The sequence below is a fragment of the Labrus bergylta genome, chromosome 7 (genome assembly GCF_963930695.1).
Source record: "Labrus bergylta chromosome 7, fLabBer1.1, whole genome shotgun sequence".
In the NCBI taxonomy this organism is placed as follows: domain Eukaryota; kingdom Metazoa; phylum Chordata; class Actinopteri; order Labriformes; family Labridae; genus Labrus; species Labrus bergylta.
In genome coordinates, this window is record NC_089201.1 from 25,103,129 (window position 1) to 25,125,150 (window position 22,022).

The 22,022-nt window shown below is 41.2% G+C and overlaps 2 protein-coding genes across 2 annotated transcripts; one reads left to right on the top strand and one right to left on the bottom strand.

Moving 5' to 3' along the window:
• Positions 1-272: 272 nt before the first annotated feature.
• pnpla2 (patatin-like phospholipase domain containing 2) lies at positions 273-7,426 on the bottom strand. The gene is made up of 9 exons (XM_020627414.3): positions 6,966-7,426; positions 6,117-6,349; positions 5,329-5,394; positions 4,226-4,435; positions 4,052-4,112; positions 3,509-3,691; positions 2,364-2,496; positions 1,999-2,121; positions 273-1,532 (listed from the first exon to the last, which is right to left on the bottom strand). Exons 1-9 carry the CDS (start codon positions 7,150-7,152, stop codon positions 1,232-1,234), a joined length of 1,497 nt encoding a protein of 498 aa, XP_020483070.3. The 5' UTR covers positions 7,153-7,426; the 3' UTR covers positions 273-1,231.
• Positions 7,427-9,968: 2,542 nt separating this feature from the next.
• On the top strand, positions 9,969-21,971 carry pidd1 (p53-induced death domain protein 1). The gene is made up of 15 exons (XM_065957149.1): positions 9,969-11,048; positions 11,191-11,604; positions 11,731-11,883; positions 12,015-12,060; positions 12,175-12,376; positions 13,476-13,625; positions 13,715-13,888; positions 13,979-14,126; positions 14,651-14,786; positions 14,892-15,042; positions 15,161-15,284; positions 15,404-15,519; positions 16,977-17,084; positions 19,104-19,300; positions 20,475-21,971. The coding sequence occupies exons 1-15, from the start codon at positions 10,442-10,444 to the stop codon at positions 20,707-20,709; spliced, it is 2,961 nt and encodes a 986-aa protein (XP_065813221.1). The 5' UTR covers positions 9,969-10,441; the 3' UTR covers positions 20,710-21,971.
• The last annotated feature ends 51 nt before the right edge of the window (positions 21,972-22,022 follow it).

A 22,022-nucleotide genomic window follows, 5' to 3' on the forward strand; every position in this document is an offset into this window, starting at 1 on the left:
GCGGTTAAACAGGTTTCACAGCAGCACACAGATAATAAGACTGTGTGATGACTTAAATGCTTAAGAGATTCCTGAATTGCGCCCCCAGTATTGATAGTAAAATATGCCGACCACTGAATGTCTGGTTGCCAGTAAGTCTTTCTTATCAGTTATTGATTTAGAGTTATAGAGTCAAGTTAATATGAATTTGTTTGAGAGAGGAACTCAAATATGACTCACTTTGTTTAATGTCCTCATGGACCTTTTATAGAAAACACAAAAACAGTCAGAAAAAGAATTCCATGTTTCCACTTTACTGTCAAATTGTACAATTAAGTGTAAGGCATTAATTAAGGCTCAATCACACCGGTATATTATTTCTTAGTACATAGTGCAAGACAGGTATTGAAACAGGTAGGTTGTTTGATGCCATACAGTTGCATCAAATAGGAAAGTGCAATTTCTTATACAGTTTTTGGATTCATGACAAAAACATATAATGGCTTGATTTTTCTAGGCATACAATTGTTGAATTCATAAGGTGATAGCTCAAAGATTTGTAAATTCCATTTTATGTACATTAAAAATGACATCATCAAAAAGAGTTCAGAAAAACATTTACATTTCAGAAACAAGTTTCTATTAAAAGGAAAACTGATTTTTTTGTTGTTGTATTTTTCATATAAATAAGTGCAAAGATATATGACACTGACATTCGATACACGATATACAAAGCCAATGTTTTTTCCACAATATTGCATTGACTCTCTTCTGAAATAAAAGCAGTAATTACTTTTAACAAACAGATTTGTGCATCCTTAACTCCCCCCCATCTGATCCGTCACCGCGTCTCAGTAACGTGGAACTTTTCACCCAAAGCAGCAGTAACTCTCAGCTAAACTACCGGTCTGATTGCATTCCACCTGAAACATAAACACTATTCTACTTTAAGTGTGCATTTTGTCTTGCGTACATCCCAAAATTCAAGTTTGTACACGACAGTTTGAGCAAATGTGCAAGTTCAAAAGTAGACACATTGCAGATTATTCTAAAGAATTCGCTCAGTGCAATGCATTAGCCAAAATACATTTAATTTGCTACCTTTCTGCAACCACTAAAAATGGCCCATTAGCTCAGCTTAACCGTCATGTCATGATGTGAACACAAAACAATCTGATGTAATTCTTTTGAACTATTCCTCGATTTAGAATAAGTATGTCTGAACTGTAGAACAGGAGATCTGTCAAAGCTCTCAGGTGCCGCTGACGACTTTTCCAGAGTCGGCAGCAGGTAGAACGCTTAGATAACCTTTGTGCAGGGTGAGGCCTTCTGGGGAGAGGATGGATTGAGGGACCTCCTCTGCCGACGTCTGTCCAGTTCTGAAGGAGCCTTGCAGGTCCATGTTGATACACAGAACTCCAGACAGCAGCTGCCTCTTGTACTGCTCGAGGCGCATGAAGGCTTCAAGTACTGAAGAACCAGGAAACAGGCTGCTGGAGCTGAGCTGGGACTGGAGGGACTCGTAGTGATGCAGTTCCAGCTGCCAGGATAAACTAGAGTACGCATTAGAAACAGTGAGGGTGATTTACCAGTGGCAACTATCTCACCAATTGTTGTTCAAGCAGAGGTTACTATAATAAAATGTTTTTTTTAATAATGTGCATAAAATGTGACATGTGTCCTGAAACAAAGGAATAAGAGATTTAATGTTGGACTTATACTCTGTGGGTGGTGAGACTGAACATAAGTTCTTACTTTGCTCAGAGTCTGCTGGATGTGAAAAGAAGCGACTGATTTCTAATAAGCTGGACGTGTCAACATAAAAAGAGGGGATTTTTTATTTTGTTCACAACTTGTATTTGCTGCCGCCTAGTGGCTGGACTGGACATTTAATGTATTCTGGCATTACAGGATGTAAAAAAAAAAAAAAAGTACAAAAAAGAGTATTTGTCGTAAATTTGAAAAACTGGCTGACTGATACTATAAGTTTCATGTCTGTGTAACTGCATAGTCACCTACCGTGCAGACACATGCTGGGAAATACTTTTAGAAGCCTGGCGAAGAACATGCTGTAGCACTTTTAATATCTGCTCTCTGATCCATCCCATGTCTTCTTGCACATCTGGCAGCCACTCCAGGAGTCTATACATAAGATATACTGTCATTAGTGATTTTTTTTTAAATGTTACATGATAGTCACTTCCACTAAACAACAACAAAAAATGTTTTAAAATCATGTTCAAAATATCCAAAGACTTTTATGTAATACAACTTTACTCTTATCAACAAAACAGACATGCAGATGTAATGCACTGAAGTACTTGTAGGACTGCATATCAGATAAGAAGGGAATCAGGACCAGGTGTAAATAAGTCCTAGAGTACCTGAGAGTCAAGGACATGGCGGACTCCAGAGGGAGGGTGTAGGGGAGCATCAAGACTGAGGCCATCCTGACAGGAAGCATGTTGCTAAGCGACTGCACCAGACTCCTCCTCTCCATACAGGCCTCGACTAGAGCTGCAGAGAGAGGCAAAGAGGATCAGAACCGTTCAGTCACTATGCATATTATTTACCTTCTTTGTGCTCCATTATTCATGACTTTAATGAGGCTTACAATATAGAAATCAAATTCTAATTTAGTTTCTTGTGGGTTAATGGAATTTCTGAGTGATATTGCTGTTCTAATACAACTTATTTGAATACATTATCTCAGAAGACATTTACTAAATGATACGTGAACACATTTTTTGAGCAGTAAATTAAGAATGATATGACTGTATTCTGGCAAAAAAACAATGATGTTCATATTAATATTGATGTATAGTAGTATTTAAACAGCTCAACATGCTGTCAATTAACCCTTGAAGGCCATTGCTGGCATGAAGTCACCCTGTTTGGACTCATTTACTCATTTATGTTTAAGTATAAATGTATACTAAAAATAATTTCAATGCCCTCTTTGCAATGTCACAAAGTGTATTTTATTCAAAGCCTCATAAGCCCCTTGTCTTCTTCTTAGAAATATACATTTTTAGAAATATGTTATTAATACTAAAAACAGGTTTCTGACCTGGTGGTAAAATTAAACTTTCATTTTGTAATTATAATCAAGCGGACTTACTGGTCTTCATGTTGTGACAACATTTCCAAATTCTTACGATAAATACTCATGATGATGTAAAAGAACACCGGAGGAGAGAGTAAGAAATTAAATACGGGAAAGAGGCAGAGGGTCAGACTTGAACCCGAGCCACCTGCTTCAAAGGCGACATCCACTGTGGGGTGCGTGCCCCCATGCGCAGAGGCCTCCAAGCAGGCGACCTGGGTTCGAAATCCAACCTGTGGCTCCTTTGCCGCGCGTCATTCCCCACTCTCTTCCTCCCCGATTTTAGACTCTCCTCTGTCATTTGTCTCTCCAATAAATGCACAAAAGGCCAAAATTAATCTTCAAAAATGAAGATGCAGCCTCTGTATGGGACTGTTCCTTGTTTTTATACTATGTTGTCTAAGGTCTGAAATGTGATGTTACCTTTGTGCAGGGTTGGTGGAAGGTGCTCTATGATATGCTCCTCTATTGAGGAACTGGAATCGACCAACACTGCTACCTCTTCCACATGTAGCTTTTCCTCCTCCTCATCATTATAATCCTCATTTTCGTTGCCATTTGTCAGCAGGGGTTTGTCTCTCTGTGGTTCATTGAAGTGAAGCAATCCTGAAAACAGCAGCAAATGTGACAACACTTATTCTCTCTTATCTTTAATCAATAGCGAGAAAATTGCTTGAAAATCTAGTTTGAAAAATCAAAACACATGAGAATTTTGATGACGTTGTGCTCATAAATGGACCTAAAATAATCAATCAGTTCTGTGACAAGCAAAATAAGTGTATTGCCTGACATGTGGTCACAGGAAGCACAAGTTCTGAAAGCATATTCTGAAACTGCCTGTACTACTTTATTCCAGCCAGAGGAAAAGACATCAATTAGGCTTGCTATTCATGACCTCAATCTACTATAAAGAGCTTGACTGGCTTTAGAGAAGGACGTAAAACAAAGACAACTTCTGTTTCTTACCATTCTTCTTTAAAAAGTGCAGCGCATCTTTGTAACCCTGCTTACACATGGCCTTCATAACCTGCACTCAAAACAAAAACAGACATTCATCGATGCAAGAAACTGACTGAGTTCTCGCCAGTTCATCCGAGGGGAATCGTTTATAGATCTGCACATGTTTGGTCTGGTTCCTACCATCGGGTCTGGAGGGAAAAGGGCCCTGGAGACTCTGTAGAGGTTGGTGAGGGTGAACTGGATGCTCGTGTTGGTGAATCGCAGCTCGTGCATGTTGGTCGAGGTGTCTCGGGGGCAGATGTCGCTCTCTCCAGAGAACGGCGACACAGTGATTGTGTTTTTCAGCTCGTACTGAGGCAGGTTGTCTGAGATCCCTCCGTCCACATAACGCTGAATTCAAAAAAAGGAAAGGATGACTATCAGAATCAGGACACACAGAAAACAAATGACTCATTGTAAACCTTCTAATGGCATTAAAGGATGCTAAGCCCCAAAGCGAGCTTTACACTGGTTATGGTAACGGTGACATCATATCCTGTGGATTGATTACTGTCTGTTGTTTTCTTTTTCAAGCTAGAGGACTTTTAGGACTTTTAGGCACACTGAGTGAGTCAACAGATAAACATGGCAGCAGATTTTTGAACCTGTGCCACGGAGCGTATGAAAGGACAGAACAACCTTAAAGCCTGTGCCAACATGGTCACGTCAACCTCTTGCCACTCACAGTTTGGTGACAGGCCCTCCACACACACAGGCACATGTAGGCTCTTATAAAACCCATCACAAAGGCCAAAGAGGGAGGGTGGGAACACTGGTGTTGTGCAAAAATAGTTTCCCAGAAAACCTTTGTGCTACAAACATGACTGAAAACAAAAAAAGTAAAAGGGTGTATAAATAGATAAATAAATAGAAGTTCTGCTTTTTTCCTAGTGTGAGATGATTAACAAACACTAACTCCTGGGGAATTATGTAATGATGGTTTCCACACATGTGCCATTCAGAACAAACACATTCTTGAGGAAGGGAGGGCACTGATGTGTGTGTGTGTGTGTGTGTGTGTGGGGGGGGGGGGGGGCAACTATGAGAAAAAAGTGCCAAAAGTAGAAACAACATAACACTAAGAGAGGAAATACAGAGCAGTGTTCTGGCAAAGCAGTTTGATAGCACGGTTCATGACACCACTCCAACATCAGTGCATCATTTAGGGCTCGTTTATACTAAATTACAGGACATCACAACATAAGGATAGTGAACACAGGCTGAATAATATTGAATCTACTCACCACTCCTTGCAGTGTGGGCGGGATGAGGCCACAGTACACTGGGATGAAGGCACTGCAGACACATGCCTACTTAACAAAAAGAACACAAGAAGCATTGTTTTCTAATGTACTAATGAAAAAATGTAACGTTTCAAATATTATTGATGGATGGATGACAAAAATATATCACCCAACTATTGAGAGAGGCATTATATTCTTTTGTTGTTACAGTGTTACAATTTTATTAAGCAGAGGCTTTTTTTTTTTAATCCACAGCAAAGTACATCATGATTCATATTCATGCCCAGGACACTTCGATAGTGACTAACTGTTTTAGGGTCAAACCACCAACCTTCTGGGTTGACTGTCTCTACCACTGAGCCACAGCCGCCTCTATTATGATGTGTATAACTTGTGCGTAAAGCTATATATTACAGGTTATCACAAAAATGTATTTTTAACTTACAGGTTGTTCTTTGTTGTGCGTAAAGGATCATATTCTGTTTAATAACATGTTCCTGAGTTAAACATCCAAAGCTTTTCATCAGTAACTAAACTAACTACTATGTTCCTAATCAATTTTACAACATAACACACAGAAAAACACATTTAAGAAGCGTAAAACTGTATCGCCCACAATATCACATGATGAGTATGGTGATATGAAACCCGCTAAATCCTGACAGCTGAGTTCATCATGATAAACAAACTCTTCTTTTAAGTATACAAATATGAAAATACAATCTCATATCTCAATAAGTGAAAATACAATCTGGTATCTCGTGAGTGAAATCAAACTGAATGCCCACCTGCACCAGCTCCTCCTTGTTGTTGAAGTGAGACACCACAACATTTTCTCCGTCTGCCACTCGGGTCAGAGAGATTCCTAACCGCCCGCTTGCCTGATTGTGACAATCAGCTGGCAGAGTTCGCTGTAGCACATGACGCACGATCTTCACCAGGTTAAATGAAGGATGCATGGGTCCCAGGAAACGCTTCCTCGCCTCTTTGGCAACATCAATGATGCTTGCACCAGCCTCTCCTGTGAAGACAACACGACATCTGTTACTGTGGATAATTAAGATAATTGGAATGTATTCAACCCAAATGATGGAATGAATGAATGTCTTTATTCAGACTACATCATGAAATGAAGAATACAGGTTCAGTTAAATATTACTCATTAATATACGAGGAAAAGCATGAAATAGATTCCCTTGATTTTGATATGCAACAATTACTGTAAGGGTTTCTGTTTCCCCTGCACCAATTGTGGGACAAACTTCTGTTTTACTGTATCGCACAATAAACTTCATAGATTATTGTTGGATAAATTGAATACATGAAAATGCTACTTACAAGTTACTGCAACTTTACAGAGTAGGCTATAAAACCTTGCACCAATAGGCCTAGAAAAAGGTTAAGAACCATACAATTGCCATAGCTTGTGCAATTTAACTTAAAGGTTCAAATTAGAATGATGGACTTGTTTTTTGGGGGTTTTTTTTACAGACTAATCTCAGTGTGGCTCATGGCAATTACACATGCATGTTTCTGGAAATAACATGGCTTCAATTGTACTTCAGCAGAGATTAAGTGGCGAAAAGCATCCAGTAAACCTCATCCAAAAGCTTCAAACAGTACACAAATGATCTTACCAAGACACACTCCGGTCACCAGGGCAGTGGCAGTGATTGCTCCGGCTGAAGCGCCGTAAACGTGCCGGGCGTTTTGCACCAGAAAAGGAGCCTGCTCCACCAGACAGCTGGCAACACCGACGTGGTAGATACCGAGGAAGCCGCAACCTGCGAACGAGATGTTCCACGGAGAGTCTAAAGGAAACATAGCGGGGACTGTCCGCGGCAGAGGGACTAAGGTCAATGTAACAAACGCAAAGTTGGCCACAAGCTGCAAAAGAGCCAGAAGTCTCCTTTCACATTTTGTCAACCCTTCCTGTTAACATGCTGCCTTTTTGAATAACGTGACTTTTTGAAGGTAGAAGTAACTATGTAGCGTTGCAGGACACGTCGCTAAATCTTCATTAATTTAAAAAAACTCAAAGGATCTGATTCTCGTAGCTGTATGCTCCCCTACGCTTGTTTAACAACTATGGAGCCAACACGGGGGGAGTTGTTATTGTCCATGCTCGGTTGGGGTGTACAGGGAGGAGGGGTGTACACAGTCAAACAACAAATCACGACGGACAACGGAAAGAAATGTGGCCAATCGCAGTTAAGAGAGTCGAACGAACGACCAATCACAACTCGCATAGTTTAAATGCCAGGGAAGTCAATGAGCGGGCACCCACGTCGCGTTGACAGCTGTTCTGTCCTCTTCAAAACAAATCTGTTTGTGTTCACGTTTTGTGTGATCCCCAAATTCTGTAGAGGCTACAATGGGCCCTTTTCGCAGTATCTGTTATTATTAGGAATAATGAGTATTGATTTCCTTATTTGAACTAACTCAGTGTTTACAGATCGATTAAAGCAAACCTGATAGTGAGCACTAAAGTTTGCTCTTGTGGATTTGGTTTTGGTATCTAGTATTGATCTGTATAAAGCAGCAGCATCATATTTCTGGGAGACTTTGTTCAATTCCAAAACATAAAATAGGCAATGTAATAATAGCCTAATAGGTTGTATAGCAACAACAACAACAATAATAATAATAACAACAATGTAGTCTACACACCTGCCTGGTTTGTAATCACCTCAGTACAAAATAACAAACGGTAGGGATGCATAAATAAGTTGTAAAATCACATATATTTTACATCTGAAACACATTCAACAACAACAATGACATGTTTTTTTTTTCCCTGGAACATTTCCTTGAATTGTGCTTTCGCAGAATAATGCTGTAAATGGTCTATCTTTGTGCTGATAGGTTAAATTGAGGACATGAGTCCTTAGAGAATTTATTCTACAGAGTAATATCACACGTTACTCCTGTTCTATCAAGTGTTTGGTTTCTATTTTTTTTCATGGATAACCTAACCACGGGTAAACCTCCAATATCTTCAGGACAGCTCTGGAAAAGTACTGAAACTTTTAGTCACGCAAAGATAGTACCACAAGGTAGAAGTATTCTGTAAAAAGCCCTGCATTCAAAGTATAGTACATACGTTAAAATAAAGTATAGGTATAAAACTGTTAAAGCTCCTTTGAGAAGTTTTTAGCTGCTTATAAAACAGGCTGAAATTAGTACTGATGCCTCTCTATGACCTACAAAAGGAAAAGACATTCAACAACAAGATTGACACATTCAATATAATAATTCTGAATGCTCATAAACATTGCAGCCGGGTCAAAGTGAAGTAAGGCATACTGCAGAAGCAGCCTTTGTATACATTTTCCACAGAAACATCCAGAACCACCTCCTTTGGATGACAAAGGCTTTACTCGTGATTCAGCAGTTTACAGTCACTTTGAACTTTCACCTATATATCCTCTCAGTCAGTGATGTGCTGTATTTTGGTCAAGGACCCTAAATCACTCTGGATTAATGCGTTTGGATTAATCTTGTATTCCACATGAACGTTTACAACAACCTGAAAACCCACGTCTGAACACAGAAAATCTTTTGAAAAAGTCAGCATTAAACTTGCACAGAAGGGACTTTCTGGTTCTGGTTTGCAAAAAGAGGACTGTAGTGTAAATTTACGACAACTAAGGTAGGCGAAATAATCTTTTGAAATAGAGATTAAAAAAATGAATTAGCCTACATTTTCTAATATTTCTTTAAAGTATGGGTCAGTCAAACTTTTAGTCACGCAAAGATAGTACCACAAGGTAGAAATATTCTATAAAAAGCCCTGCATTCAAAGTATAGTACATACGTTAAAATAAAGTATAGGTAAAAACTGTTACTGTTTGAGAAGTTTTTAGCTGCTTATAAAACAGGCTGAAATTAGTACTGATGCCTCTCTATGACCTACAGAAGACATTCAACAACAAGATTGACACATTTGATATAGTAATTCTGAATGCTCATAAACATTGCAGCTGGGTCAAAGTGAAGTAAGGCATACTGCAGAAGCAGCCTTTGTATACATTTTCCACAGAAACATCCAGAACCACCTCCTTTGGATGTGACAGAGGCTTTACTCGTGATTCAGCAGTTTACAGTCACTTTGAACTTTCACCTATATATCCTCTCAGTCAATGATGTGCTGTATTCTGGTCAAGGACCCTAAATCACTCTGGATTAATGCGTTTGGATTAATCTTGTATTCCACATGAACGTTTACAACAACCTGAAAACCCACGTCTGAACACAGAAAATCTTTTGAAAAAGTCAGCATTAAACTTGCACAGAAGGGACTTTCTGGTTCTGGTTTGCAAAAAGAGGACCGTAGTGTAAATTTACGACAACTAAGGTAGGCGAAATAATCTTTTGAAATAGAGATTAAAAAAATGAATTAGCCTACATTTTCTAATATGTCTTTAAAGTATGGGTCAGTAAGATGTAGGCTGTTGTTTTGTGATAAGAAAGTGAATCAGTCCACAAAACAAACACTTTGGATTTAAAGTGGACTAAACAGCGCCCCCTGGTGGACGGCGGAGGTTCCGGCAGCGAGACAAACACGTTGACACATCTGTCCCGCCCTCAGTTGAAACTTTGGCGCTGCTTGCTTCAGTGCGCTTGTTGTCACTCACAGCAGCAACCGGAAAGGCGGGGCGCTGCTCGCTTCCAGACTTTAAAACAGAATTAAATTCCCGCCCAGTCCGCCGGCGGTGTAGGAAGTGAAGGAAAACGAACGAGCAACTCTTGATGCAAAACCCTTCTGATAAAACACAAGGAAGTAAGTGAGGGGAATGAAGAAAGGACTCATTTTAAACATTGTTTAGCAGAAGTAACATGCATTCGTGTATTAACTATTATTGTGAACCGTAAAGGGACCATTAGATATTCATTGTTTGCAAACAACGCAAATATGAAGAGGGTGAAACATAACTTTGCTTCGCCTTTCATGGCAGTCCTTCAACTCTGTTTGACTTTTTAACTGACTGTATGCAATCACGTCATGAGGTGCGTTACAGACTCATAATGTCGGAAGAAAACCCCAGGACCAGTGCTGGATACTCAGGGAACTCGTAGTTAGCTGTCTGGTGTTATAAACACTAGGGGTGCAATGGACGGTGGAGCTCCTGATGCAGAAGAAGATGGAGAGCAGGCAGCCTGTCGGATTAAGGAGACAGACAGGTCGGAGGCTGCAGAAGTGGCAGTGACTCCTGCATGTTTCCCATCAAGAACGACATCAAAAGGTGGAGAAACGGACCCTGTTCTGGACCTGTTGTCCCCAGAGCTCTGGAGGGGACTTTTCCACCAGGATCAGGTGAAACCAGAAAGGGATGCCCCCTCTGAGTCTCCCTCCAGCCTCATGGACACCTATGGTCCCTCAATGTCAAGCCTCTCTTCCTCCTCCTCCTCTTACTTGTCCACCCATCGTAACCATGGTGCCAATCTCTCCTCATCCTCATCTTCCTCTTCGTCTGCCTTGTGTCTGACTCCACCGTTGCCTCCTGCTGTGGAGCTCCCAGCTGTGTTGACTGAGACTAGACTGACCCTGGATGTGTACCGGGGAGGAGCGGCGGCACTGCCCCTGATTTGGGGGTCCATACCGGGGAAGGTGAGAGGAGTCCAGTACCTGAGACTGGGCTCTGAGGAAAAAACAGGGCTCGACGGCGCACTGGATGTCGTATCTCATCTGACAGAGCTGCGATCTCTGGCCATTCGGGGTAATCTTCTTCATGCATTATAAATTGCTTGTTAGGCATGGATGGTTTAATATCTCTGTTGACATTGTGACAAGTGTAAAAACACATTTTGAAAACACTAGAACTTAGGTGAGATTCTCTCTTTTTCTCCCTTTTTTTCTAGGACATTGTTTTTATGACTCCCAAGGGGACCCGCTGCCTGGCCTCCTCACCACTCTGCCTTCATCATTCTCCTCCCTTTGTCATCTGGTGCACCTGGATCTCTCCTTTAACCAGCTCTCCTCGTTGCCCTCCTGCCTTCTCAGCTTGCCTGCGCTGTCCTCTTTGCTCCTCTGTCACAACCACCTCACAGCTTTGCCTCCTGATGCAGGCCAGCTGTCCTCCCTCACCTACCTCTCGCTCTTTGGAAACGAGCTGGTCTCTCTTCCTCCGAGCGTTGGTAAACTGAAGGCACTCCAGACCCTTGATATTTCGCATAACCTCCTTCAGCATCTACCTGATGAAATTGGATCTCTGGAGGAGCTTGTTAAGCTGGAATTGTCACACAACAAGCTGAAGCAGCTTCCAGAGAGCATGGGTAAGGAGGCGAAAGAGAGCGGATGCACCAGTGCAAGGCTGTAGTAGTAATAATAACAACCTGGGATTGTGTGTGTGTGTTAAATTCACAAATGCTGCAGTAAACCGTTTCTCTTTTGTTGCCCAGGTGCCCTCCTCTCCCTCAGGGAGCTTGTCATCTACAGCAATGACCTGCGACTGATCCCACACTGTGTGAACAAACTGCCTCTGCTGAAAATAGATGTGCGTGACAATCCCTTGGGACGACCCCCAACACCTCCTCCTCTCCCTCCTGCTCCTGGTGAGCAAAGAGAAAAAGGGTTTCTAATTAATACGGGCTAAATCAAAGGACTGTTTTGCCAGTGTTTAAATTTGCTGTCAGCACATTCACTCTTTTCTTTCTGTTGCATCCCTGTTTTTTTTTTTTGCTAGATAAAGCAGAAATTCCAGAGTTGCACCTTGGATTTAATCAGCACAGGTACAGTGTCACTGTCAGCTACGACACATCGTCTCAATCGCTGCAGAAATGTGGTGAATCAAATTGCTCAGACGGGGTAGAAACTAAACACGTCATGCTCCTTTTGCTCCTTAGTTTCTGTGTTTCGTCTGCTGGGGGTCATGTGTTTCTCCCGGGGGGGGCCGAGCTGCTGTTCCCCCCGGGTTGCCTGATGACGACCAGAAGACTGGAGTGGCTCGAGAAACGTCCAGGAAAGAAGTTGGTGCAGCTGGAAGAGCACGACATCCTACTGAGTCGTCCACTGGAACTCCGTCCTCATGGAATTACCTTTCTAAAGGTATGGAACCAAATGTTTGTGGAACCTTATTTGATGCATTTTGCGTTGGGGGCGGCACCGAAGTGTTTGACGTCACTCTTCAAGCCGATTTCCATTCGTCCCGGTTTTCAATTCCCCAGATTTACAGTAGGAACAAATGTATTTACAGCCTTGTTTACAGTTGAGTAAATTAGATAATTTCCCCATTCATAAAGCTGTACAGAGGCTCAACTGTTTAAGGCCCTGTGTCCACTTAGTGTTTTTTCCGGGCGGAAAAACGCTGGCTGTACTCTCTGGAGTGTTTGCATGAAGCGTTTGTGCTCTGAGAAGAAAAAGCGATGCAAGTCCGTCCTGTTCTCTATGACAACAGTTTGTTGAGAACGGCCGCTGTATGACCGACACGGCTCCGTTACTTTTTTACTGCACGTTTTATATTTGAGATCTTTTTTTTTTGACCCCAGCAGACACGGTGCAAAGAGGATGTGAGTACAAGATACGATCCGTAGGAGGGTAAAATACGGGGAATATCGTACATTTTGAAAAGAGCACCTGTGACGTCAACAGTGCATTTCTGAAAAGTTGAAAGATTTTTCAACTTGAGCGCTCGGAGAAACGGCTGCACAGAAACGGCAGAGCGCTTGTAAAAAAATATGCTGGGCACTGCGCTTTTAATCTGCTGTGAACGCTCTCTACCCATTGAGAGAAGACGCCAGCGCTGACAAAAACAAACACTAGGTGGACACAGGGCCCAAGTTATTTTGATGCTTAGATATGCATACTGAAGGGTCTGAATGATAGTTCTGTGCTGCAAGCTGTCTGCTTGGTGTCACCTCAGTAATTTGAACAACTGATCTTTACCCGACTATTTTCTGTATCCTCTGTTTGATATATTATGGTCCCTGGCTCTTCCTACCTTCCCTAAACGGTAAACGTTGGATCTTTTTCGGCTTAACCCAATAGGGATTTTTAACACTTTGTGAAAAAATGATCTTTGTGAAGAATATCGTGAAAATAAACAGAAACTTGGACATGGTGTGTTGGTTGTCACAGGTTGCTCTTGTGCCATCTTGTGAATGTGTTCTTTAATTGTGAATGTACATTAACTTTTGAATCTTGGCAGCCTGTGGAGGTGTGTCTGCCTTATCATCGGACAAAAAGAAGAGAAGTGGCGGTGCAGCGGTTTGACGGACAGTCATGGAGCATTCTGCCCACTATCCTGCGGAGGGGGAGCGAGAGCCATAGCAGTCATCCTGGTGGACGTCCAGCCAGGGTAAAGCACGATACCTCCCACACTGCGGAACAGTTGTCATTTTGCTTTCGTGAAAGTAAAACAAAAATGACCTCTCTGTCTCTGTTTAGCTTGCCTGCTGCACAGTGAGCCAGTTCTCCTGGTTTATGGTCGTGTCCCGTCCAGTGAAGGACAGTTGCTCTCTTACGCAAGCTGGAGCTCTGCTGGTGAGCAGCGCTGATCCTGGAATTAAGCTCCAATTCCCTCCAGACTCCACCGTGCAGACCCGCACTATCACTTTACAGGTAGCACAAGAGTATATGGGCGTTTATGACAGCTTGTCTTCATGGATTCTGAGGCTTGTTAGGCTTTAGTTGTCCCTCTTGTGTATGTAGGTGCTGCAGGTGTCCGTGTCAGAGGTGCAGGCGCTGTGTGGTGATCCTCAGGCCAGCGTAAGCCCTCTCCTCTGCCTCACCCAGACTCCCAGCATACAGTTCCTGCAGCCTGTCAAAGTCCAGATCCCTCTGCCATCAGGAGTCACAGGTCCAGTAAGCCCTATATCTGTACGTTCACCCTAAAGCCGGGCGTGCACTTTACGATTTCAGGCCCATTTAATCTAGATCAGACTAGACTAGAGTCCTATAACTCACCATCCGATCAGCTGCTCCTAACCGGTCAGATGATTTTCTGGCATGTTTGATGCTTTGGTTGTTCAACTGCTCACACTCGTACAGTGATAACAGAGCAATGAGTCGATTCTTGACTTCAAGACTTTATGCATACACAAAGAAGAGCGTGTACATATGAGACAACTGAAAGACAAAAAGATCTGACTTCAACCTCCATCTGCAGGAGTTCTCTATTGACAGTTGTGAATTCTCCATCCCGTTGTTACTTGTACAGTGCCAGCTCTAAGGTTGTGCCGCTGTTGTCTTTAGGTCGTAAGCGATTCAGTCGTGCTGCGTGAGCAAACATTTCACCACAGCTTCTCTACAATCGTACAGTGTACGCCGGGCTTAATACATGTGTATTACAGAAGTGGTCAGCTTTCTCTGGTTCTTTTGCAGGCCATACAGTCGATACATCCTGTTTGTATCTGCTACACGGAGACCCCGCAGCACAAACCTGGACTGACATCACATCTCAGGTGTCTCTCTATGTCACCCATGTTTATGCCATTTTCTACATCACACATTTCTCTTGGTAAGTTCTTATAGTTGCTTCTCCTTTATATGTTTATATGTTAACTGCACTTACACTCTACTGATAGTTGTGTGTGTGTGTGTGTGTGTGTGTGTACCTTCATAGGTACTGGCTGTGGTATACCACTCAGCGCTGTGTTAGCGGGGTGGTCAGGAAGGTCTATCAGAGGCTAAAGCAGTTTAAGGTCCAGTTCCTGGTCCTCCAGAGGAAGACTGATCCTTCACAAGTTATGCTACAGTGTTTACCTTCTAACAAGGTTTTTAATTCTTCTCTGCACTATAGCTATGCAGTTTAGTAGAACTGCTAGTGTCATTGTAGTGTTTCGTATCAATGCTTTACAGTGAAACAGTGAAAGTGTGACGCCTTCTGCCCAGGTGGACAGCAGAGTGCAGTCTTTATCTGAGCAGTATGATGGACCTCAGCCTTCAGACCTGTGTGACCTGCTGGAAGGAGAGCAGTTCTTTGCTGGCTTTGAGAAGGGCCTAGACATCAGCACAGGTGTGAATTCCTCTTCAAGGCTCTATCTTACATAAAGACTTCTGCTGCTCCCTTTCCTGTTTAAGAACTAATGATGCGCTGGGTAATTGTCCTTTCCTGTTTGTGTTTTTTTTCTTCAGAGCGGCCTGACTGTTTGGAAGGACGGCTTTGTTTCGTGTTTTACTCCAGCCTGAAGAATCTAAAGGAAGTTTACATTTGTCCTGCTCAGGGTCAGAAGGGGCCAGTGAGGGGACAGGTAAGACATATTAATATCACATTCAACATTTCAGAAAGAGCTCCGTCTAATTAGTAGTAGCTCTACCAGAAAAGCTACCGGGGGATGTTATCCAAAGATAGTCTTTCAATTTAATTCAATTCAAAAAACTTTATTTGTCCCCGGGGGGCAATTCAAAGGCACACAGAGCAGTAAATTAACAACAGTGCAAGTAAACAAAACATTTTAACCTAAATATAAAGTGTCAATTTAAATACAACTTAAAGCTTAAACTTAACTGAAAAATACAAAATATAAAAGAGTAGATATAAGCGGACAGTGATCGGACTAACAAATGTAAACAGATGTAACCATAACTATGTGCAGTAGTGACCAGATGTAAACAGAACTATATGCAGTAAACGAGAAATAAATATATATATACAGAGCTATGTGCAAGTAAAGTCTTCAATACAACCATGGCTCTATTGAAAACAGGAACAGCCAACCATTAACTCTAAATATTTTTAAAAGATGCCTATTTCCTTATTGTTAACAAGCACAGGGTTCAGAAAAGAATACCAGGGCTTTCCTGAACCTTTACGAGGTCTTGTTCTCCTAATGGAAAATAGATGCCTTATAGGCAAATATGTTGACTGTATGTTTTTTTTTTACTTTATCCATTTTCACACTAAAGTAAAGTCAGTCAGCATTTAAAAAGAAGAGAAAAGGGCTGCAGATGGCCTAGCGGTTAGGTTGAACCTCATGTACAGAGGCTACAGTCCTCCAAGGGTACGGCCCGGGTTCAACCCGACCCGTACCCGCCACTCATTCCTCACTCCCTCTTTGGACTTTATCCATGGCCCTATTAAATAAAGGCAAAAAGCCCAAAAATAAATCGAGACATAGACCACACAGCTCTTTCAATGAAAAAATGATTTAAAAAGTAAAGGATAGTGCTTTGTAAATGATTGGATCTACAGCAGGACCTGTGAGAAAACAGAAGGTCATTTAGGGTGTAATTATTGGGGAGGGGGGATCGTCATCAACTAATGTGTTCTTGGGGAAATTAAAATCACTGACCTGAGCAGCTTATCTAGATCAAGTCCAAATTGTCACTTGGAAGAGAATTCTAACAAACCCTGTAACTTACACTCTCTCTGGTGACACAGTCTGAGATGTGTTGATACAACTCCATGTCATCTTGAGGTCACTTTTGGTTTATTAGTATTGATTATCAGTGCAAATTAATGTGTTTTATAAGATTTTTACTGTCATACATACACATACATTTAGCCCTTAATACTCTATTGGGAAGATGATTTAGTAATATGCATTGTAATGCATGTATATGAATTTTACATATCTTCAAGGTGTCAAGTGTAACAGTTCACTATGACTGCCCAGCTTTCTGCCAGTAACAAAAGCTGTTCTTTCTGCCCCTGAATCAGTCTCTTAAGGACACACTAGTTAGACATATGTGTTTACTTCTGTTACAGGTGTCTTTTTACAGAGGAGAGGTTCCCGACAATCTACCAGAGGAGGTGGCGAGGAAAAGGAAAGGACAAGACAGCCAGTGGCTCACAACTTTACCACTAAGACTTCCTGTGAGTGTTCTGGTTTCAGTAGCACTTTCATACAACCCCATTTCCTAAAAAGCAGGGACTTTTTAAAAATGTGGAACAGAATGTAAGAACTTCTGCAAAACATTGAGACCCCATGTTTGATTGAAAAGTGCACAAAGATAACAAATCATACATCCATACATGAAACTGAGAAATGCCATGCTTTTGAAAAAAGAATATGCCCATTTTGAATTCTATATCAGCAACACCTTTCAAGAAGCCGGGCGGTGGCCACAGAAGACCACCGACAAGAAAACACCTTGTAGAAAATCTTACAATAATAAGGTTTACAGCGTCAGGCAGCAGGTTAGTAACATGGCGTGATCTAAACAGAATCTCTCAAAGAGTCGGAGTCTAACTGAATTAAGAATGGACAGGCGTTCCCCTCTCTGAGAAAGACTGTACTGGGAAATAGTGCAACAGTTAAAGAGAAATGTTATCATTGGAAAATTGTCAAGGATGTGGAGGATTGCATCATCTACAGTACATATTATAACTAAGTTCTTCAGAGAATATGAAGAAATCTCTATACACAAGGGACAAGGCAGAAAACCAATATTGGATGGCCATTATCTTCTGGCCCTCAGACGGCCCTGCATTAAAACAGACACGTTTCTGTTGTGGACATCACTGCATGGGCTCAGGATCACTTAAACAAAACCTGTGACTATGAGCACGATTTGTCACTACTTCCACAAATCAGGTTAAAACTCTACCATGCAAAGAGGAAACCATACACCAGATCCAGAAACGTTGCTGACTGAGGTCATTTAAGATGGGCCGAGGCAAAGTTGAAAACTGTCCCGTGGTATGACAAGTCAAGATTTGAAATTATTATTTTGAAATGAAGGCCGCTCTATCCTCCGGGCGAAGGAGGAGAGGGACCATCCGGTTTGTTATCAGTACATGGATTTGCAACTTCTTTTTCAAGTAAAAAAAAAAATACTCAAAACTGTTGAACAGCTGAAATCCCTCAAAAAGAAAGAATGGGACAGCGTTCACTCTTCTAAATATCAGAAACCTGTGTCTCCTCAGTTCCCAAAATACTTTCAGAGTGTGTGAAGTGTTTGAACAGTGATTCAACAGAGTGGTAAACATGACCCTGTCCCACCTTTTTTTTGAAACGTGTTGCTGGCATCTAATTCAATATAGGCATATCATTTTCCAAAAATAATAACATTTCTCAGATTCAACATTTATTCAAAAAAGTTTATGATTTTGGTGTGCTGTCCTGATATTCTTTCAATACGTTAGTTTCAACATTTGAAAAGTGTCCCATAGCGATATATCATCCGATATCTTTCTTAGATCTATTTCGATCTATCGAGATAGATATACACATTTATTGTGTTGGAGAAAAGATGGACACTCAACTGGAAAATAACTGCACACTTATGTGCATCACTGCTGGACACTCAGCATGATGTTGCTCGTTGTAATCCATAAAGCGCCCTCTGCTGGTGACAGCAAGGAAGAGAAACTGCTAGTTTAATCAAATGAAACTCAAATGAAATGTTATTTGACCGGTGAAAAATTCTCATGATATCGGTGTATGTCCCTGATAGAATTAGACTATACTGATAGTCACTGGATATGCTCAAATCCTGATTATTATCACCTGGCTGATTAATCGGTCGGGCTCTAGTATTTTCAATTAAATATGGGGTTTCAATGTTTTGCCAATCATATTCTATTTGTATTCAAATTTTACTCAAACCAACTCTTAAGGAGGTACGGTTGTAAAAGAACATAAAGGTTTTAATGTTTGTAAAGGTAATTGTAGAAGTAGGAGTGATTGATATGAGCCTGACAAAATTAATGAAGGCTTTTCTCTCAATAAAATTTGCTTGAAATATATATCAGTAAATCCAAATGATAATTTAGCCCTTAAATTAGTTGCTGTTTTTTCTGAATTCTGTTTTTAAGCTGTAACCAAAGAGAACATTTAACCTGCTCATACTGCAGTATCTCTTGTTGTTTTCTTGTTTTTTTTTTCCACAGGCTCTGAACTCAGAAAATCATTTCATCATGGAAGAGCTCCAGTATCCTCCTCTGAACCTGGGTGACCCAGAGAGCGGATACCTGACAGAAGCCAACCTGCTGTCCATCTCTCTTCAGATAGGACAGGACTGGCGTGTTATTGGCATCAATCTTGGCCTAAGCTACCAGGAGCTAGACCGCATCCAGTACAAGTTCAGGTGGGGATGACAAAGTGCGGTTGTGTGCGTGCAGTTGTATGATTTTCTTTTTTTTTTAATTCACTGCCAGAATGTGATGCTACAAGACAGGTTTAGCCGAACACATCTGGTTTCATTGGAAACTGTGATGTCTTCGTGAGAAATTAAAGGGACTTTTCAAAAGGACTACTGTCTGTTTTTAATGTTTACAGAGTTTGAATGAATAGGCTGACTAGGCTGAGACTATAATGTGTAAACATGTGAGATAGATTTACATATAAATGTCCATTATCAGTATAAGCATCTCAGAGGGGAGCAAATACTGTGTTTTAGCACGACCAAAACCCCTGAGGGAACGAGATGGAGTGAGTCGTAACGTGACTGAAGGAGGGAAATAGTCGAGAATTTGATTGTTTTAATCTGCACCGTCAGCCTTCACTAAGCCATCTGGGACACTGCAGGAGATTACATACAGACTGATGCTCATCTGTCCCTCCCCCTCCTTCTCACGCTCAAAAAAGAAAAAAACCTCCCATGACGCTTCCTGGAGGTGGAGGAGAAATGCATTATATAAAATCAAACATGCATCCTGAGTAGAAGATTGTATGTGTGAGTTTTTTTTTTATAGGAGTGAATGTAGTTTGATGGGAGTCTCCATGATGATTGTTTTCCTTTGTGTCACATAAATTTAGTACCGCACCTGAATAGGCTGTGTTGGTACATTTCTTATTGTAGGAAATAATTTTATGAGAGAGTAAGCTTTCTGTGATGTGATATCCACTTATGTTTAGCTCAAATTACATTTTTACACCAGCTCTTTTTAGGGTGTGGGGACTAAGTATTGATCTTTGACTATATAAATTATTGAGGTAATATTGCAAATACAAATCATGCTTATTAAAAGTTGAACTAAGCAATGTGGACTGTATTGCAAGTTCAGTTTGTCACCATTAAGAGACTCGTTTTTTCTGACAGTTTTGGCCAGCCTACATAGAAAAAGAAAGAAAGTATTTGCTATTGCAATGCTCAACACACAGTAAAATGTAAATATGATTTACTCTATGACTAAACTTTTGTCATAAACATCATAAAGTCTGACCTCTGGTGCTTCCTCAACCCTACTATCTTAAGAATCATTTACTTCTTCACTGTCACAGATGTAAGTTTTCTGGTGTATGTTCTGCTCTCCTCACAGGGACAACCTGGGAGCCTTGGTGCTGGACATGCTGTTCCTCTGGGCCCGGGGTCAGCGGACTGCAGGACCAGGGGCCGTGTCGAGGCTGGTGGAGGCGATGATAGAGAGCGGCAGGAGGGACCTGGCGGAGGAGATTGAGGACATTGTCAGTATAGGAAAGAGAAAGTACTCTGAGTCATTGAGGAGAGTGGGGCTGGAAGCAGAGGACTTCTCGCTCGGTGAAACGCAGCAGTAGATGGACTCACGCTGGGCGCAGATGGCTGACTTACAGTTGGGTAACCTGTTTGTTTTACAACGTGGCCCCATCACGGTTATCTCTGCCGTCTGAACAACTGTCCTTAGACACAAACAATCGCACCTTTTCTAAATCATTACTGCAGGAACAGGAGCATCTTTGTCCTACAGAAGAGAGTGGATATAAAATGATCTGCATGAAGAAGAGGGCCTGTGGATCCCCCCCCCCCCTCCCCCAACTATTTAAAAATCTCATAGTATGCAGGAATACATGTTGGAAGTTTGTTTCTGCTAGAGGAAGATGAATTGATGAAAAGTTGTATTTAACATGAAAACATTTTATGTAAAACAATTTGAATACAAAGACAAATTTTGACATAAATGTGGATTTTATATTTTTTCAAAATGTCTGTTGTAATGTTGAGCAGAACTGTTACTGGAAGCCATTTTTAACAATATGTTTTGATAACTCAATGATCGTTTCGGTTGCTTTCCAGCAAAGACGTCAAACATTTGTGTCTTCCAGTTCCGTTATCAAAGGATTCTCTGCTTTTCTTTCTTTTATCACAGTAAATGAAGACGCTAAAAGGATTACAGCTGTTGGTTTAAATAAGAATTTTCCAAAGTCTTTGATACATTAACTGAATAATCATGTAAATAAATAACAAAGTAACCAATAATGGGGGGAAAAAAATTGGATGCAACTACACTTTTAAATTATTATCTCAAGATTTTGTCTCAGTAAGTCCAGTTTGAACCTGTTCTAAATTTTTGTTGTTATGATACTTCCAATGAGATGCCACTCTTTCAGCTGCCGAGTGCAAGAGGAGCAAACGCAGGGATCTGATGTGCTGTTAGGACCTGGATCACTAAATGTGCAAGAGACTGTCTTTTTTTCACTGTTCGTTTCATGTGCTCCTCGTGTGCCTTTGGTCACCTACAAACTTGCTTATATACCTGCAGCAAATTCTCAGTGACATCAGGGACATTTTATGAATTTTATATCTCTAGTATAACTGTGATGTGAAGAAACGTGTCAGCTGTTTTCATAGCCTTCTGCTGAGAGTCGTGTAGGTAGTGACTCACCCCAGATGTTTTCTAATGGAGCATATTTTTTTTTTTCTTTCTATTTATTGTTCAAGGTCATTGGGTTGAGATGACACGTCACGATGACGTTGTACCCCATCCTTCATCCCTACACTACTGCAAATAAAATAAATAAATCTGTACTTCTACTATAAACCACTAGAGGACCCTTTTAAATCCCCTTTCTGTGTTTTATTCGACGCTTGCCTGCCCACCCTCCCTCCCTCC

Excerpts from the sequence above, each read along its gene's own strand:
- pidd1 (XM_065957149.1), top strand. The coding sequence starts at position 10,442 with ATGGACGGTGGAGCTCCTGATGCAGAAGAAGATGGAGAGCAGGCAGCC. Across the intron at positions 12,061-12,174 it reads CTTGGATTTAATCAGCACAG|TTTCTGTGTTTCGTCTGCTG; the intron begins GTACAGTGTCAC and ends TTTGCTCCTTAG. Across the intron at positions 14,127-14,650 it reads TCTGCCATCAGGAGTCACAG|GCCATACAGTCGATACATCC; the intron begins GTCCAGTAAGCC and ends GTTCTTTTGCAG.
- pnpla2 (XM_020627414.3), bottom strand. The coding sequence starts at position 7,152 with ATGTTTCCTTTAGACTCTCCGTGGAACATCTCGTTCGCAGGTTGCGGC. Across the intron at positions 6,350-6,965 it reads GGTGACCGGAGTGTGTCTTG|GAGAGGCTGGTGCAAGCATC; the intron begins GTAAGATCATTT and ends TTGTCTTCACAG. Across the intron at positions 3,692-4,051 it reads GCACTTTTTAAAGAAGAATG|GATTGCTTCACTTCAATGAA; the intron begins GTAAGAAACAGA and ends TGCTGTTTTCAG.